The 19,560-nt window shown below is 51.5% G+C and overlaps 1 protein-coding gene across 1 annotated transcript in view; it reads left to right on the top strand.

The window, feature by feature from the left end:
• The window catches only part of PRKX (protein kinase cAMP-dependent X-linked catalytic subunit), an 89,421-nt gene that overhangs the window by 4,221 nt on the left and 65,640 nt on the right, over positions 1–19,560 (top strand). The window contains exon 2 of the mRNA XM_064277993.1: positions 1,370–1,951. Coding sequence (XP_064134063.1) covers positions 1,370–1,951 — 582 coding nt within the window. The remainder of the gene's footprint in view (positions 1–1,369; positions 1,952–19,560) is intronic.

Below are 19,560 nucleotides of genomic sequence, written 5' to 3'. Positions count from 1 at the left end.
AGCCATCCGCACAGCGCGGACACCGGGAACCTCCCACGTTGGTGGCGTGGGGCAGGCAGAGCCCCAGTGGCTGAAGCGTCACAACGCGTCCTAGTCTTAACCAGGCGCAGAGCTCGAGAGGAGCTGAAGGAGCCCATTGTTTGCACTGCAGCTCAAGATTTGGCGGAGAATAGCCAGGAGGCCTCAGGCCAGGGGGTAACATTGCCACACACCAAGCGCTGGTGAAGGCGGGGCGAGAGCTAGCAAGCCAAAAGCAGAACTGGGTTCTGACTTCCTGTCGCCCCCAAAGATGCCAAAGCCTTATCCTCCGTTTCCATGAGGCTCCCAACCCCAGCACCTTGCCTTCTCATCCCGGAATCGCTAACGCTCCTCAAAATCACTATCAAGACGGTTTCCCTCTTGCTACTCAAAGTGTGGTCCGCCGACGGACCTGCAGTGTCAGCCGGGGAGGGGGGAGCAGGCTACATCTCTGCAGCCGAGGCTTGAGGCCAATCTGCACCTTAACCAGACTCCCGGGGAAAGGGTTGCTGGATAAAAAACTCTGGATGTCCGGTTATATTTGAATTTCAGATAAACAAGGAATCACTTCTTAGCATAAAAACCCACTGCCCTGGAGTAGATTTCGACTCATAGCGAACTATGAGTAGGACTCCTAGGAGAAGTTACGCGTAATCTTCATGGAAGCTAGCCGACTGCCACACCTTCCTCCAGCAGAGTGGCCGGCGGGTTGGAAACGCCCACCTCTCGGTTAGCCGCGGAGCGTTTTAACCCATGCGTCACCAGGGCTCCTCTTCTACGTGTATATATACATCCCAAATATTCCATGGGATATATATACTTACACTTAAAAAAAATATATCACCGGTTGTGTATCTGAAACTCAAATTTATCTGCGAGCCTTGCATTTTTCTTTTCTGTTGTCCCCGGTCCTTTGCAAGCTGGAGTCAAGAAGTTCCGGTGACTGCGTTCGGTCGTTCCATTGTTGCAAAGAAATGTTTACTTGGGAATACCCATAGATTCACAGGCGGCCGCAGAGGACAGCCCAGGAGGTCCCGTGCGCCCCCACCGTCCCCCGTCGGAACCAGGAACAGGACCTCAGGGGCGTTTCTATTCGCTGAACTGACGCCCCCGGGGTTCGCGGGGGCGCGCGGGCGGACACGGTCGGTGTACCCTGACTCTGATCAGCTCTCAACCTCATTTCCTGACCCTTTTAAACTTTGCTCTAACCACACCCTCCCTGTCCCCAGCTCCTTCTGACCTTCCTTCCGGGCCCGGGCGCGGGTCCCTTGGGGAGCTCGGGGCCCCCGCCCCGCGCGCTCCACGCGGGCCCAGTCCCCGCCCTGTCCCCGCTGTCGCTGACTCCCGGGAGCGGCGGGGCGGAGCGCGGAGGCGGGCGACGCCCCCAACTCGCGGTCCCCGCGCCCCGCCCCGGCTTCCGCCCGGCCCCCCATCAACGCGCACGCAGCGCGCTCGGGTCGCGGAGGCGCCGGGGATGAACAGCGAGCCGGGCACCAGCGGTCTGGACCCCGCCTTGCCGCCGCCTGTCCACGCCGCGCCCCCTCCGCCCCCGCCGCCCCCGCCTCCCCCGGCGCCCGGCGCCCAGAGCTCGGCCCCTGCCGCGAGCGGCCGCCACGACCCGCTGCTGCTGCTGCTGCTCCTGCAGTGACCCTCGGCCGCGCCCCGCCTTTGTCCCCGCCGGGCGCGCGGGAGCGGGGCGCATGGGGCGCCGCTGATGCCGCCGCCCCACGCCGCCACCGCCGCGCCGCCCTCCGAGGCTGCGTCCCGGGAAGCCCGGACCCCATGGAGGCGCCCGGGCCGGCCGAGGCGGCCGCGGCGGGCACTGGCCCCGGGGTCCACGACGCCGAGAGCGCTGGGGGATCTCCTCAAGGGGCGCTGCGCCCCGAGGCGCCCACCTACCGGCTGCAGGACTTCGACACGCTTTCCACCGTGGGTGAGTGCGCGCGGGGACCGACCAGGGCGCGCGGGGACGGGCCGGGGCGCGCGCTCTGCCGGACGCGGCGTTAGACAAAGGCTCCGGTGTCACCGCCGCCGTCTCACGGGTAGGCTCCTTGTCCCGCCCTGTCTCCCAGGGTCCCCTCGCGGGGAGCCCCTGGCCTTCGGCGAGTCGCGAGAGTCGGAGGGCGCCCCCCGGTGAGCTTACCGGACCTGCCGGCCGCCCTGCTCCGGGCTCGCATGGATCCCGGTTCACACACCCCCTTACCAGCACCACTACCCCGGTGTCCGGGCCACCTGACGTCACAGAACTTCCTGGGTAACCACATGTGACCCTCCCAGGCAGCGACCCCCAGCGACCTGCGGACCTGACCCCGGCCTCCCTCGCCCTCCCGTGGAATTTGCAGCCGGAGCGGGGAGTGGAAGAGCCCTAGAGCTTGGAAGGGGCCAGAGGTCCCGTGGAGTTTTGGGGGGTGGTCGCTGTTGAGATGAATTATGCATTTCCCGACACGTCTGCACTTTCGATCTTGTTTCTCTGAGGCTTGGAATTCTTTTATTAGACAATTTCCATTTCTTTTGTGCCCTAGCCGTGAACTTGACCCAACTGGCCAGCTTGAAAAGTCGATTTCAAGTTCTCTCTGGGCGTTTGGAACCTTAAACGTACGGGAGTGGGTCAGGATACCCTAACCTGCGCCGTATTTAAACTATGGGCACCAGGGAGTCTGTAGCTTCTTAGCAACCCTTTGTTGCTAGAAGGTTGAACCAACGTGTTGCTTATTAGGAAAATAAAGAGGGATATCTTGTGTAGGGAGCCCTCAGTGGCTAAGAGCTCGGCTGCTAGCCAAAAGCTGGGCAGTTCGAATCCACCAGCCACTCCTCGGAAACCCTATGGGGCAGCTCTGCTTTGTATTATAGGGTCCTATTTATGAGTCAGAAGGAAATCCTGGTGGCCTAGTGGTTAAGAGCTACGGCTGCTAACCAAAAGGTTGGCAGTTCAAATCCACCAGGTGCTCCTTGGAAACTATGGGGCAGTTCTTCTCTGTTCTCTAGGGTCACTATGACTGGAATTGACTCGAGGGCAGTGGATTATGAGTCAGAATCGACTCTGTGGCAACAAGTTGTTATTGTTGTTGTACCTTGTGTATAAGAGGTCCTGGTGGTGCAAAGTTTAAGTGATTAAGAGCTGACTAGTAACATAACTTTTTTTAGTAGCATAAAGGTTGGTGGTTTGAACCCTCTCAGAGGCTCTGAGGGAGAAAATACCTGAGCATCTACTCCCGTAAAGATTACAGCCAAGAAAACCCTGGGGAGCCAATCTACCCCCTCACAATGAGGTGGAATCTACTTGATGGCACCCAACAACAGCAACAACGATCTTGTGTGTGTGTTTCTGGGGTTCTTTTTCTCAGGTTCACTCCCTCCTTTTGGAAATAGGGAGATCAGGCACCCGGGGGAATCAAAGAGTCAAGGTCAGAGCTTATGGTTCACTACTTTCCGCTTGCACCCCCGTTGATTCTGACTGATGGCGCTCCCTAGCGCGTCAGCGTAGAGCTGTGCTCCCTCACAGGGGTTTCAAGGGCTGATTTTTAGACGTAGATCACCAGGCCTTTCTTTCAAGGCACCTCTGGGTGGACTCGAACCTCCAAACTTCCAGTTGAGGGCATTCACCTTTTGTACCACCCAAGGTCAACTTATGACTTAGCAGCACTCAAAGCCATAGCAGGCGTGCATCAAAACCACGGAGGGGAAAAAAAAGAGGCCTCTTCGCTAATATGTAGTTGGTGATGAGGAAGGGGTCACCAAGCAAGCCTGAGTTTGGAAATGGGGGTGGGAGGAAGGCAATGACTTCAAAGTCAATGTCATAGGTGGTTTGGAACATTGCACTAAGGAGCCCTGATAGCACAGTGGTTAAGCACTGGAGTGCTAACCGAAAAGTCGGAAGTTCGAACCCACCAGCTGCACTGCCAGAGAAAGACTAGGCGGCCTCCTTTCGTAAAGGTTTGCAGCGTTGGAAACCCAATGGGGCAGTTCTGCTTTGCCTATAGGGTTGCTATGAGTCACAATTGAGTCGATGGCAATGGGTTTGGGTTTTATAGGCGGGCATCAGAGAAGTCTCTGAAAACAGGCCTGGAGATCTAGTTCTGAAAGGTCACAGCCTTGAAAACCCTATAGAGCACAGTTCCACTCTGCACACACGGGGTTGCCATGAGCTGGAGCCAACTGACAGGCAGCTAACAGCAACAGATATGTGGAGGCCACCTTTGTCATGTACAACTTGCCAGTGGCCGTGGCAAGAGCCACTCAGCTCCTGGGCGTGGAGGCCCGGCTGGAGACAAGCGAACCTGGCCTGCAGTGGGCAGACAGGTCTCGGGGTGGGGCGGGGGGGGGGTCCCTGTGGGGAGGAGGAAAGGATGGAGAGGTCAGCAGGGCTGGGTTATGCTGGCCGTGGCAGTGGCGAAGTTGTGGAAAAAGTGCTATTACGGACTCAGTTGTGTTCCCCAAAATTACGTGTTGTAAATCCTAACCCCTATACCTGTGGATGGAAACCATGGTGGCATAGCGGTTAAGTGCTATGGCTGCTAACCGAAAGGCTGGCAGTTTGAATTCACCAGCCATTCCTTGGAAACCCTATGGGGCAGTTCTACTCTGTCCTGTAGGGTTGCTGTGAGTCAGAATCGACTCAATGGTAATAGCAATGGGTTATACCTGCAGGTTAAAGCTATAGCAGCTTATCAAAAGGTTGGCAGTTCAAATCCACCAGCTGCTCCTTGAAAACCCTGTGGGGCAGTTGTACAGCAGCTGGTGTGATTTGGTTTGGTTTCCCACTGTATGGAGAAAACGCAGGGGCTTTGAATAGTTGGGAAACCCTGGTGGTGCAGTGGTTAAGTGCTACGGCTGCTAAACAAAATGTCGGCAGTTTGGATCCACCAGGTGCTCCTTAGAAACCCTATGGGGCAGTTCTACTGTGTCCTATAGGGTGGCTCTTAGTTGGAATCGAGTCCATGGCAATGGGGGATACCTGTGGATGTGATCCCATTGGGGAATAGGGTTAATGAGGTCATCTCATTGTAGAGTGTGTTTTAAGACGATCACTTTTGAGATATAAAACGAGCAGATCAGGAAGCATAGGTGAGGGAAGGTGGACACCCCATGAAGATCACCAAGAATCCCAAGAACAAGGACCTTTGCCTAGAGCCAACCAGAATCCGAAACCAAACCTGCTGCCGTCAGATTGATTCTGACTCATAGCTACGCTGTAGGACAGAGTAGAACTGCCCCACAGGGTTTCCAAGGCTGGAATCTTTACAGAAGCCAACTGCCACACCTTTCTCCCTGAGAACGGCTGATGGATTCAAACCTCAGACCTTTCTGTTAGCAGAACACTTTGACCACTGCGCCACCAGGGTTCCTATTTCCCTAGAATAAAACCAAAAAACCCTTTGCCGTTGAGTCAGTTGCAACTTATAGTGATCCTATAGGACAGAGTAGAACTGAGTTTCCAAGTAGCACCTGGTGGATTCAAGCTGCCAGCCCATAGCACTTAACCACTATGCCACCAGGGTTTCCTGCCTAGAGCAGGAGCCCTGAATTCAGATCTAGCCTCCTCAACTGTGAGAAAACAGATTTCTGTTTGTTCAAGCCACCCACCTGTGGTATTTCTGTTACAGCCCTGCTGGGAGACTCAGAGGAACACCCACATCTGAGGTCCACTGAGGGTCTCCCCACATCTGCCTCCCTGCCCCGCTTTCTCTTCCTGCCTATGAGCAGTGGGCTCCCCAGAAGCTGGGCTGAGTGCCTTTCAAATCTGGGTGTGTTTAGGGTTGCTGGGCGGGGCAGGAGCAGGGACCGTGCAGTTACAACAGAGGTGGAAATCGGAGTGAACAATGGCAGAGCCAGGGCACCCAGTGCCAGCGATTGTCTTCCTTTGGGCACTTGGGTGGGTCTGTTGTGAAATGCCGGGGCTGGTGGCCAGGCCGGGCTGCCGGGTGACTTGTGTGTCTGCAGTCACGTGGGGGCCCTGGAGGACGCCAAGTGGGCAAGGGTGTCTGGTGAGTAATCTCGTCCTTAAAAATAGAGTGTCACCGCCCCAGGGGACCAGAGGAGAGCTGTGTTGCATGAGAGGAGCCCTTCTGCCGGGTTTGTGTGTCTTGATGAAGACAAGGGTTGTTCCTCAAGGCTGGTTTCACGTAGGCGCTGAGGGTGGAGGCTGAGAGTTGGCGTGTTGTGCTCCGGCCATGGGGCTAGCAGGAGCCAGGAGGTGGGGTCAGGCTTATATGTGTGTAGGATGTGTGTGTATGTACTAGTCTGCATGCATGTGTGGTGTGTGTGCGCCTGTGTGCATGTGTACACATGGCATATGTGCATGTGTGTGTGTGCGTATGTGCACGTGTGCAGGCGTATGTGTAGTGTACACATGTGTATTCACATGTGCCTGTGTGGTCCCTGGGTGCATGTATATGCGTCATGTTTGGTGCGTGTGTGCATGTGTACACGTGGCATATGTGCATGTGTGTGTACGCGTGTGTGGGCGTATGTATAGCGTACACGCATGTATTCACATGTGCCTGTGTGTTCCCTGGGTGCATGTATATGCATCATGTTTGGTGCGTGTGCACCTGTGTGCATGTGTTCACGTGGCATATGTGCATGTGTGTGTACACGTGTGTGCATGCACACTGTGTATGTGAACATGTGGTGTGTGCCTATGTGCGTATGTGTACTCCCTCTTGACATGTTCCCAGCTTTGGTGACATCATCCGCAGCCTTTGACCTGGGCCCCTTTCTTCAATGCTTGCTATTTTTAGGTGCCATCAAGTCGATTCTGACTCACAGCGACCCTCTAGGAGAGAGTAGAACTGCTCCGAGGGTTTCCACGGCTGTCCTCTTTACGGGAGCAGACTGCCACATCTTTCTCCAGAGGAGTGGCTAGTGGGTTTGAACCTCCGACCTTTCAGTTAGCAGCTGAGCGCTTAACCACTGCACCACCAGGGCCACCTCCTTTAATGCTGGTTAAAGATGAAGGCCCAGCACAGTTTGCCTAGAAGAATGAGTTTACAAACTCTCAAGCCTTTAGAACCGTCGTGATTGTGTCTCTGAACCATGGTCTCCATCAACTTTTGACCATTTCTCAAGGTGGGATGAGGAGAGAAGGGGTAGGTCGAGGAGAACCCTTCACCCAGCTTCCACCCGTGGTGACGTCTTCTCTAAACCAAACCCGTTGCTGTTGAGTGGATTCTGACTCACAGCGAGTGGCCTTATAGGACAGAGTACAACTGCCCTATAGAGTTTGCAAGAAGCGCCTGGTGGATTAGAATTGCCGACCTTTTGGTTAGCAGCAGTAGCCCTTAACCACTGTACCACCAGGGCTCAGATATCTTCTGTAGCTGTAAACAAACAGTTGCCACCAAGTCAGTCCTAAGTGATGGTGACCTTTTGTGTGCCAGAGTAGAACTGTGTTCTGCAGGGCTTTCAGTTGCTGATTTTTTGGGAGCAGGTTGCCAGGCCTTTCTCCAAGGCACCTCTGGGTGGACTGGAACCACCAGACTATCCATAAGTAGGTGAGTGCTTCACTCTTTGCACCACACAGGGACTCCTACAGAGCCGCAGCACAATACCAGACCCAGGATGCCGACGCAGGTCCATTCATGTTGGTGAGACGGCTACACAATTTCATCCATTTTCTCCATGTTTTGCACGTCCCCATTTGTGGGTGTGGCACAGTGGTTAAGCATTTGGCTGCTATCCAAAAGGTGGGTAGTTTGAATCCACCAGCTGCTCCTTGGAAACCTCATGGGGCAGTTCTACTCTGTCCTGTGGGGTCACTATGAATTGGAATCAACTTGATGGCAACGGGCTTGGCTTTCGTTTTTTAATTTGTGGGTGTGAGTGTGTATTTAGGTGTGTGTGTAGCTCCGTGCGGTTTTATCCCATGATTCCCAGTGCCCAGATTGGCATTCAAAGGGGGAGCCATCTTCAATCACTCCACCGCCGAGATTCAGAACTTTTCCAGCACAACAAGGAAATTGTCACGCATCCTACTATCGGAAAGTCTGACTTTCTTAAGCTCCAGGAGACCTTCCTTAATGAATAATTAATGACAGATGGTTCTCTCTAAAGGGCTTACACTTATTTTCCTACCTGGAGGTGAGTTTTCTCCCTTGAGCTCTTGGCTCCTCTTCACTGGGGAGGGGAGCCTTCCCGCCCCAATCCTTGGAGACGTTCACCCCCCACTGTTCCTTTTGCCCAACTTCCAAATGAGTGCCATCAAGACTGTAGAGATTTTACTGTGCATGTAGTCTTAGAGTCTGTCTTAGTCATCTAGTGCCGCTATAACAGAAATACCACAAGTGGGTGGCTTCAACAACAACAACAACAAAAAAACATTCTGTCACGGTCTAGGAGGCTAGAAGTCAGAATTCAGGGCGCCAGCTCCAGGGCAAGGCTTTCTCTGTCAGCTCTGGGAGAAAGTCCTTGTCCTCAATCTTCCCCTGGTCTAGGAGCTTCTCAGCTCAGGGACCCTGGCTCCAAATGACACGTTCTGCTCCTGACTCTTCTTGCTTGGTGGTAGGAGGTCCCCCATCTCTCTGTTTACTTCTGTCTTTTATATCTCAATAGAGACTGACTGAAGATACAATCCCATCCTGTAGATTGAGTCCTGCCTAATTAACATAACTGCCTCTCATCCTGCCTCATTAGCATCATAGATGTAGGATTTACAACACGTAGGGAAATCACGTCAGATGACAAAATGGTGGACAGCCACACAATACTGGGAATCCTGGCCTAGCTACGTTGACACACATTTTTGGAGGACACAATTCAATTCATAACAAAGGTGGTGTTTACATAAGGCATCGGGAGGGAGTGTTGTTTATTACTTCACAATACACAGAAGATGGTGTCCAGACCTCTCGTCTCATTTGAACAGGCTTGCCCACGTGAATGACAGTTCCAGTTTAATTGCGTCAGAGGGAAATTGAGAATGGAGATAAAATATTAGACAGAAGGGAGAGTTTCCACGAACTGTCCTCTTACCTTCTTAAAACTGAGGCAAAATACCCGAAGCGTAGTGTTAACCATTTTAAAGGGTGCCATTCAGTGGCATTTAGTACATAACCACATTCAATGACCATCACCTCCGTCTACTTCCAGCACATTTTCATCACCCCTGATGGAGACCCCAGGATACCTGGTGGCTCAGCTGCTAACCAAAAGGTTGGTGGTTCGAATCCACCCAGCAGCTCCATGGAAGAAAGACCTGGCCGTCTGCTTCCTTATAGATTTCAGCTTGGTAAACCCTGAGGGACATTTCTACTCTGTCACATGGGGTCACTGTGGTTTGGAAGCGACTGGACAACACCCAACAACAACAATAACAAAGGAAACCCCGTACCCATTAGCAGTCACGCCCAATTCCCCTGGCCCCTAGCCCCTAGCAACCACTAATCTGCTTTGTCCCTGTGGATTTACTCATCCTGTGTTCTCCTCTTCTTGAAAACTCTCTTTTCCCTCTTTCTTCTGCATTTCCAAGGGCATGAGAAGAGCTTGAGGAGATCCAGGGTCCAAAGTTCCTGCTTAGAAAAGGAGAATGGGCCTGTTGGAGAGGAGGGTTAGAAAATGCAAGGAGTAAGAGCCAGAATGAAGTCCCTGGATGGCAGGAACAGTTAAGTAGTCGTCTACTGCCTAAAAGGTTCGTGCTTCTAGTCTACCCAGAGGCACCTCAGAAGAAAGGCCTGGCAATTTGCTTCCAAAAGGTCACAGCCATGAAAATCCTGTGGAGCATGTCTTAGTTACCTAGTGCTGCTATAACAGAAATACTGCAAGTAGATGGCTTTAATAAACAGAAATTTATTCTCTCACAGCCTAGGAGGCTAGAAGTCTGAATTCAAGGCACCAGCTCCAGGGGAAGGCTTTCTATATTGGCTCTTGAGGAAGGTCCTTGTCATCAATCTTCTCCTGGTCTAGGAGCTTCTCATCACAGGGACCCTGGGCCCAAAGGAATGGGCTCTGCTCCTGGCTCTTCTTTCTTGGTGGTATGAGGTCCTTCTCCTTTCTGTTCACTTGTCTCGTTTACATCTCAAAAGAGACTGACTTGAGATACATCCTAATCCTGTAGATTGAGTCCTGCCTCATTAACATAACTGCCTCTAATCCTGCCTCATTAACGTCATACCAAAAAAAACAAAACAAAACCCCAAACCCATTGCCATCAAGTTGATTCTGGCTCATAGCAACCTTACAGGACAGAGCAGAACTGCCCCATAAAGTTTCCAAGGAGCAACTGGTGGATTCAAACTGCCGACCTTTTAGTTAGCACCGAATGCTTAACCACTGTGTCCTGGAAGTTAGAATTTACAACGCATAGAATAATTACATCAGATCACAAAATGGTGGACAACCACACAATACTGGGAATCATGGCCTAGTCGAGTTGATACACATCTCTGGGGGACACAATTCAGTCCATAACAAGGGTGATACATTTTTGTAATTTTTTGCCTTCTCTCGTGTCTGAGCCCTTTGCTTCATCTGCACCATCCATCCACCCCCAGCCAGCAAATGGCCCTGTGGTCATGCCCCTGCTAAGACCCAGTGCTGCAGCTAGCTCCCACATGGCCCCACCAACTCCAGTGAGCGCCATCTTGGATCTGTCCCCACCTGGGTTCTCTCTTCCCTGCTTTCTGCTCTCGGCCCCCTTGTTCCTTCTCACGTGTGGGTGAAGGAAGGCAGGTCCCCACGCAGTAGGCTTACTTCATCCCATTCAGGAATGCCCAGGGGCAACGTGCCTGGGGACAACAGTGCCTGGCTCCTTTTGGGTAACCCATGGGTAACCCATGTGGACAGTTCATGGTGTCATGATTGTGGTCACAGACATGGTCACCGGACTGGCCACTCATCCACAGCTGCTGACCGGAGGGAGGTAGCTCTCACAGGGAGCAAGGGGCAGAGGACACACTCGACACTGTCCCCACCCAGACAATCCCTAGAATCTTCTGACCACAGTGCCCTTTCTGGGAGAAGCCTGCTCAGAATTCTAAGTAAAGCGCTTCCAGTATCTTTTGGAACAATGCCCTGGGGCTTTCTTTGTAGCTTCCCCAAATTGTTTCAAACAAACACTGTACTACCGCCTTCTCTTCTACCCCCCTCTTCCCCCCTTTTTGGAGTACTTGTTAGTGCAGTTTGACAGAAAACTTGCTCAGAAAGGACACAGAGTTCCCATACACGCCTACCCTGCTAGGTTTCTCCTGTTAGTAACATATTGCATCTCTGGGGTACATTTGTTACAATGGAAAGACCAATGGTAATATATTAGTATTTATCTTTTCAAAAAATAATTAATTTGTTGTTGTTGAGAATATCTGTAGCAGAAGGCACATCAGTTCAGTAGTTTCTACATGTACAATTCAGTGACCTTGATGACATTCTTGGAGTGGTGCAGCCATTCTTACTCTCCTTTTCTGAGTTGTTCCTCCCCCGGTAACATAAACTCACTGCCCCCTAAGGTTCCTCCCTAACCTTTTGAGTTGCTGTTGTCAGTTTGATCCCGCAGAGTTCTTTCAAAGAGCACAATGCTCAAGGCAGACATTCTTTACGAAACTGAAAAACCAAACCCTTTGTGGCTGAGTCGATTCTGACTCATAGCAACCCTATAGGACAGAGTAGAAATGCCCCGGAGGATTTCCCTATAAGGGAGAGAGGCTGGAGGATTCAAACTGTGGACATTTTGGTTAGCAGCCCAGTTCTTAACCACTGCAAAATCGTTTGATATATGATTTTTAGCTAAGTCCATACTTTAGGACCCACGGTGGTGCATTGGCCAGGTGCTAACTCAAAGGTGACAGTTTGAACCCACCTACCCAGCTACACGGGAGAAAGACCCGGTAATCTGCTTCCAAAAGGATAACAGCCTAGAAACCCTGTGGGGCGGTAGTACACAGAATTGACTGGACGGTGCACAGCAACAAAGTCCATAGTCTGCGGTGTTCATTCTTTGCTTCCTACAATCCTGTGGGTTTTCACAAATGCATGTCACATGTCCACCATCACAGTTCCATGTAGTTTCACTGCCCTAAAACTGCCCTGTGGTCCACCTAGTCATCCTTCCCCTTCCCCCTTCCCCTGGCGACCACTGGTGTTTATACACAGTTCCGCTTTGTCCCCAATGTCATGCTGCAGTTGTTGTTGGGTGCTGTTAACTCGATTTCTGACTCGTGGAGACCTCACCAGGTATAGAGTAGTACTGTGCTCCGTAGGGTTTTCTTTCTTCTGCTCTCTCTCTTTTTTTTAAATTGTGCTTTAAGTGAAAGTTTACAATTCAAGTCAGTTTCTGATACAGAAACTTATACACACATTGCTATGTGACCCTAGTTGCTCCCCCTACAACGTGAAAGCACACTCCTCCTCTCCACCCTGGAGTCCCCGTGTCCATTCAACTAACTCCTGTCCCCTCTGCCTTCTCATCTCGCCTCCAGACAGGAGCTGCCCACATAGTCTCATGTGTCTACTTGAGCTAAGAAGCACACTCCTCACCAGTATCATTTTATGTCTTATAGCCCTGTCTAATCTTTGTCTGAAGAGTTGGCTTCAGGAATCCATAGGATTTTCTTGGCTGTAATCTCCACAGAAGTAGATTGCCAGGCCTTTCTTCCGCAGTGCCTCTGGGTGGGTTTGAGCCAACTGCCTTTAGGTTAGCAGCTGAGTGCTTAAACGTTGAGCCACCAGGGCTCCTGAGAATGTCAGATAGTTGATCATAAAGCAGATGGCACAGAACCGGGCACCCTTTTGTTCAGTTGTCCATGGGGTCACCATGAGTGGTAGGATGACCTGATGGCGGCTAATGACAGCAACCACATTGTGCCAGCGTGATGCTTGGCTTAATGTGTGTACGATAAAGGGCAGCTGCCCCAACACCATCAGCTCCTCATTTATTCGCTGGTACTTAAGGGGACCAGTGTGTCCCTGCTTGCCCGGGACTTTCCTGCATAGCTTTGAAAGTCTCATGTCTCGGGAAGCCCCTTGGGCCATGGCAAACCGGGAAGGTTGGCCGCGCTGATTGTATAACACATGCTGTTGGACAGCCACTGAGTGCCAGGCCTGGTCACGGACTTGGGGTGTAAGGGGACCCCAGTGGACACAGGTGCCCACCCTCTTTGGGTTTACGTTCCAGTCGGGGAGACAGACACACAGTGGGGGCTGGGCATGACACGTCAGTCGGGTGAATTACTAGGCATCCTAAGAACTATGGGAAAGTTAAAAAACAAAACAAAACAAAACAGGGTTACAGTGTTCGGGGGCCAGTCAGGTTGGGGGAGAGAGGTACACAAGCAGAAGAAAGAGAATGGTGGGAGGTACTGTCGTCCAGTCGGGTCCCCACTCGTGTCGACCCCATGCACAACCCAGTGAAACGCTGCCTGGTCCAGTGCCATCCCCACGATCGGTTGTGGATTGGCCGGCTGTGATCCATGGAATTTTCCTGGCTGATTTTTAGAAGGAGATCGCCAGACCTTTCTTCCTAGTCTGTCTTAGTCTGGAAGCTCTGCTGAATACAGTTCAGCATCACAGCAACACACAAGCCTCTACTGACAGACGGGTAGCAGCTGCACATGAGGTGCACTGGCCGGGAATCGAACCCGGGTCTCTCGCGTGGAAGACGAGAATCCTACCATTGAACTTCCTCTGTCCCTAAGTATAGATTAGAAATATATTTATATTTAGCTTATTTATTTATATTGCTAACTATATAATTATTTACCTATATCTATCTATCGGGAGCCCTGGTGATGCAGTGGTTAAGAGCTCGGCTGCTAATCAAAAGGTCAGCAGTTCGAATCTACCAGCTGCTCCTTGGAAACCCTCTGGGGGCAGTTCTACTCTGTCCTATCAGGTCACTATGAGTTGGAATTCACTAGACAGCAACGGGTTTGGTTTTTTTGGTTTTTGTATATATGTATGGAGCCCTGGTGGTGCAGTGGTTAAGAGCTCGGCTGATAACCAAAAGGTCAGCAGTTCAAATCCACCAGCCGCTCCTTGGAAACCCCGTGGGGCAGTTCTTCTCTGTCTTGAAGGGTCGCTATGAGTTGGAATCGACTCAATGGCAACAGGTTGAGCCTGTCTGTATCTGTCTGCTTACCTACCTAGTCATTTGTGTTATAAATGTTCTGTTTATTGGTTTGAGTGGTGGTTACAAGGACAAGTTGTTGCTGCCATCGAGCCGGCTCAGAGTCATGATGACCCCATACTCAACGGAATCTGATTGTGATTTATAGGGTTTTTATTGGCTCGTTTTCAGAAGTAGCTCTCTAGGCCTTTCTTCCTAGTCCCTCTTAGCTCCCCGCTGAAACCTGTCCAGCATCCTAGCAACCTGCAAGCCTCCACTGACAGATGGGTGGTGGCTGCATATTGAGGCCCATGGGCTGGGAATCGAGCCCAGATCTCGCACGTGGAAGCTGAGAATCCTACCACCGAACCACCCCTGCCCCCCATGTTTGCTGAAGGAGGAGCTGACTGCGTTAACTGAGGCTTTCATGGCCACGCACTCTTCTTTCTACCTGCCTGGACATTTATGCTCCTCCCTACGGCTACATTATAGAGCCCTCCCTGTTGGCAGGTAAACCCAGGTGTAAAATTACAGTAGACCCCTCCCTCTGCCCCCCAGTGATGGGCTTGTGCCAAGATGACTTGGCACAGGCCTCCCTTCCAGGAATCTGAGTCTGGTTTGGGGCTGGCCTTCCCAGCACACAGCTCTGCGAGGAGGCCTGAGACCAGCTCCTGGGAGGTAGCCACCTGGGACTTTGGAACCACAGAAGCCAAGCTTGTGGAGGACAGAGGCGATAAGGAACAAAGGAAGGACTGTTTACTCAGAGTCTGAGTCGTGAGCAAGGAAAGGAGTGCATTGATGAATTTGATAACACAGGTAGTTTTCAAAAATAAACATGGCAGGCCCTTTTTTTGAAGGTTACCTTTTTTTTTTTCTCCCCCTCATTCAAAAATTTATACACATATTGTTTTGACATTGGTTGCAATTCCTGCAATACCTCTCTCTCTCTCCACCCCGGGTTCCCCATGTCCCTTTGCCTAGGTTTCCTGTCCCCTCCTGCCTTCTCATCTTACCTTTGGGCAGGAGCTTCCCATTTGGTCTCGGATACTTGATTGTACTAAGAAGCAGATTCTCTCAGGTGTGTTACTGTTTGTTTTATAGGCCTGTCTTATCTTTGGCTGGAAGGTGGACTTTGGAAATGTCTTTAGTTCCGAGTTAGCAGGGTGTCCAGGGGGACCACGGTCTCGGGAGTTCCACCAGTCACTGTCAGACCAGTAAGTCTGGTCTTTTTTTGTGTGTGTGTGATGAAGATTAACTTTGGAAAAATAGAACCAACACTAAGACACATTACTGTCGACCCCGACTCACGGTGACCCCATGTGTGTCCGAGTAGAACGGAGCTCCGTAGGGCTTTCAAGGCCGTGAACTTTCAGAAGCAGACCGCCAGGCCTTTCTTCTGAGGCACGTCTGGGTGGATTCAAATGGCCAGCCTTTCGGTTAGCAGCCGAGTGCTTAACCATTCTGATCACCCAGGTATCCTAGAACCAATATTAGAAATGCTTTTAAGAACGCTGTGGGGCGGTTCCACTCTGTCCTGTAGGGTCGCTATGGGTTAGAATTGACTTGACAGCACCTAACGAGAGTTGCCAGGGAGTCCCTCGTTGGTGCAGACAGTTAAGCGCTCAACTACTAGCTGAAAGATCGGTGGTTCGAACCCACCCAGCAGCAACTCTGAAGACAGGCCTGGCAATGTACTTCCAAAAGGTCACAGCCTTGGAAACGCTATAGGGCACAGTTCTAGTCTGTACATGTGGCGTTGCCATGACGCAGAGTCAGCTCCCTGGCAACTAACGACAACAAAGAACAGTTTTCCAGAAGGAGCCCCTGGCTGGTGTAAAGGGTGTGCTTGTTCAGTCGCTAACTGAAAGTTTGGAGTTTTGAGTCCGCCCGGAGATGCCTCAGAAGAAAGACCTAGCAACCGACTTCTGAAAAGTTTAGCAATTGAAAAAACTCCGTGGAACACAGTTGTACTCCGACACATGGGATCCCCAGGAGCTGGAGTTGACTGGAAGGCAGCTGGGTTTTATACCTAAGTGGGAGCCCTGGTGGTGCAATGGTTAAGAGCTCAGCTGCTAACCAAAACGCCAGCAGTTCAAATCCACCAGCTTCTCCTTGGAAACCCTATGGGGGCAGTTCTGCTCTGGCCTAAAGAGTCGCTATGAGTTGGATTCGACTCAACAAAAACTAGTTTTGTTTTTTTTCTACATATGTGTAATAAGGTTGGGGGGCCCATGGGTGGTCCAAATGGTGAATGCCCTCTGCGGCTAACCAAAAGGTTGGAGTCCACCCAGAGGTGCAGCGGAAGAAAGGCCTGGCATTCTAGTTGCAAAACAGCTGTGGAAAACCCCATGGAATGCGTTCTATTCTGACACACATGGGGTCGCGGTGAGTCAGTGTCGACTCCAGGGCTACTGGTTTAGTGGGTTAGTTCACAGGCACATTTTTTGCATGTGTTGCGGGAGTGGGCATTTTTTCCTGGAATTTCTCATGTGGGCACCGTCTGGGGTAGGGAGGGTGTTACATCTCAGCCGTACCGTTAGGGCACTAAGTGGAGTTGGAGTTGCAGTTGGCATTTGGATTACATTTCATTACGAAAATAATTCTAAATAGCTGTGAGATGTGCTGTGGCTGTCCAGAGAGTCCTCGGAGAAAGCATAGAAAGCTTTCTGGGGCTCATCCTCCAGGAACGCCCTTAATCAGTGATGGAAATGGATTTGGGAGGAGCCGTAGATTCCAGGAAGGTGGCCTGGTGGTACAGTGGTTAAGCACTCGGCTGCTAACCAAAAAGTCGTTGGTTTGAACCCACCAGCCGCTCGGCAGGAGAAAGATGTGGCACTCTGCTTCTGTGAAGATGACCGCCTTGGAAACCCTATGGGGCAGGTCTACTCTGTCCTATAAGGTTACTGTGAGTCGGAATCGACTCATCAGCAGTGGGTGTTTTGGGTAGGTTCCAGGATGTGAATTCCTCCTCCACTGAGATGGGGCCGCTCCCTGTGGGCTAAAGTGAAGGGAGGGGGGGTTCTTCCTGTGAGAGGCTGTTACCAGTCCATGGTCAGCTGCGTCCCCGGGTAGGAATTTTCTAGAGGAAGTTTCAGGGCCGTCCTGCAAAAAGTCCAGGCCCTGGTCGCACAGTGATTAAGAGCTCAGCTGCCGGAAAAAAAGGTTGGCAGTTCAAATCCACCAGCCATTCCTTGGAAGCCCTATGGGGCAGTTCTCCTCTGTCCTGGAGAGTTGAATCGACTCGACAGGTTAGTTTTTTTTTTTCTAATCTAACAGGTCAGGTGCTGCCCAGGCCAGGTAAGGGGGTCAGTTTCTCTGATCAGGTGCAGAGAAGAGAGGAGGGAGAGTATGGGGCTGCCCTGTGTCCCTGGGTGGTGCAAACGGTTTGCACTTGACTGCTAACCTAAAGATTGGAGATTCAGACCCACTCAGCAGCACCACAGAAGACAGGCCTTGCGATCTGCTGTCATTAAACTCACGGCCTCTGAAAACTGTATGGAGCACGGTTCTGCTCCGACGCACACGGGGTTACCATGAGTTGGGATCTGCTCCGACGCACACGGGGTTACCGTGAGTTGGGATCTGCTCCCACGCACATGGGGTTACCGTGAGTTGGGATCTGCTCCGACGCACACGGGGTTACCGTGAGTTGGGATCTACTCCGATGCACACGGGGTTACCGTGAGTTGGGATCTGCTCCGACGCACACGGGGTTACCGTGAGTTGGGATCTACTCGGACGCACACGGGGTTACCGTGAGTTGGGATCGATTCGATGACAACTGACCGCAAAAACAACACTAACCTAAAGGCTGAGGGTTTCAACCTACCCAGCCGCTCCACAGAAGAAAGGCCTGTTGATCTCTTCTGCAAGGATTACAGCCAAGAAGACCCTGTGGAACGCAGTTCTACTCTGACACACGTGGGTCACCTTGAGTCAGAATCTACTGGACAGCAAGTTGTTTGCTTGTTTTTTTTTTCTTTTGTGACCTGCTGGGTCTTTCCACTTGAGTCATCCCAGGAGTGGGGTCCAGGCTCAACCCCGGGCTGCCAGGGCCCACGGCCACTGGGTAATTCTGTGTTTGAGGAAGACCCCACTTTGACCCCATGTCTTCCCTGCTGCTTTCTCCTAGCTCGGTACCCCTCTTGTTAGTGTTGGTTGTCATCGAGTTGGCACTGACTCACGGCCACCTCGAACACAAGAGAACCAAACAGTTCCCGGTCCTGCGCCATCTTCACGATCGTTGGTATGCTCGAGTCCACTGTTGCAATCATCACTGTGTATTTTGAGCCCCTTCCAATCTAAGGGGCTCATCTTCTAGTACTATATTGGGCAATATTCTGTTATGATCCATAGGGTTTCCATTGGCTGATTTTCTGAAGTAGATCAACAGGTCTTTCTTCCTAGTCTATCTCAGCCTGGAAGTTCTGCTGAAACCTGTCCATCGTGGTGACCCTGCTGGTACTTGAAATATCGGTGGCATAGCTTCCAGCATCACAGCAACACACAGGCCACCACACTACAACACGCTGACAGACCAGGGGAAGTGGGGGGGTTGGGTACTCACTTCTCTTACCCATTAGGAAACCCATGCTAGAATTTCCACCAGGTTGTAGAGAAAAACCTTGTCTCATAAAACCCCTGCTGTGGTTGCTGAGTGCTGCCAAGTGGATTCCAACTCATAGCGACTCTATAGGGACAGAGCAGAACTGCCCCATAGGATTTCCAAGGCTGTAGTCTTTACAGTGAAACCCTGGTGGTGTAGTGGTTAAGTGCTACAACTGCTAACCAAAGGGTTGGCAGTTCAAATCCACCAGGCGCTCCTTGAAAACTTTATTGGGCAGTTCTACTCTGTCCTATAGGTTTGCTATGAATTGGAATCAATTCGACGGCATTGGTTTTTTTTTTTTTTTTTTGAATCTTTACAGAAGAGCCCTGGTGGCGTAGTGGTGAAGAACTCCGCTGCTAAGTAAAAGGTCAGCAGTTTGAATCCACCAGCTTCTCCTTGAACACCCTATGGGCAGTTCTACTCTGTCCTATAGGGTCGCTATGAGTCAGAACCGACTCGAAGGCACCTAGCAACAACAGTCTTTACAGAAGCAGACTGCCACATCTTTCTCCGGCAGAGTGGCTGGTGGGTTTGAACCACAGACCTTTCAATTAGCAGCCGAGCACTTTAACCACTGCAGCACCAGGGCTCCTAAACCCTTGCTGAAATGCTCAGATCCCTGCAGATAATTGCAACAAATGCTACCGTATCCTGAGCAGGTGTCCAGTGCCAGCATTCCATTAATTCCGGGAGGTAGTTATTTTGGACATTTTTATTGACGAAGCAGTCTTTCAATGAGATTCAGAGGGCAGCCTCTGCAGGGTGCTTTTAAAGTCGTCAAGGATGAATTGGGTGGGTGATTTCATCTTGTTAAGATCATTATCTGTAGAGAACAAAGGGGCTGAGCAGGTGTGGGGCTAGATGTGGCCCCCAGGAGCTTGGGCGCTGCAGAGAGAAATCC

The sequence above is a fragment of the Loxodonta africana genome, chromosome X, assembly GCF_030014295.1.
Source record: "Loxodonta africana isolate mLoxAfr1 chromosome X, mLoxAfr1.hap2, whole genome shotgun sequence".
NCBI classification, from domain to species: Eukaryota; Metazoa; Chordata; class Mammalia; order Proboscidea; family Elephantidae; genus Loxodonta; species Loxodonta africana.
This window is presented reverse-complemented; position numbering and strand designations above follow the sequence as displayed.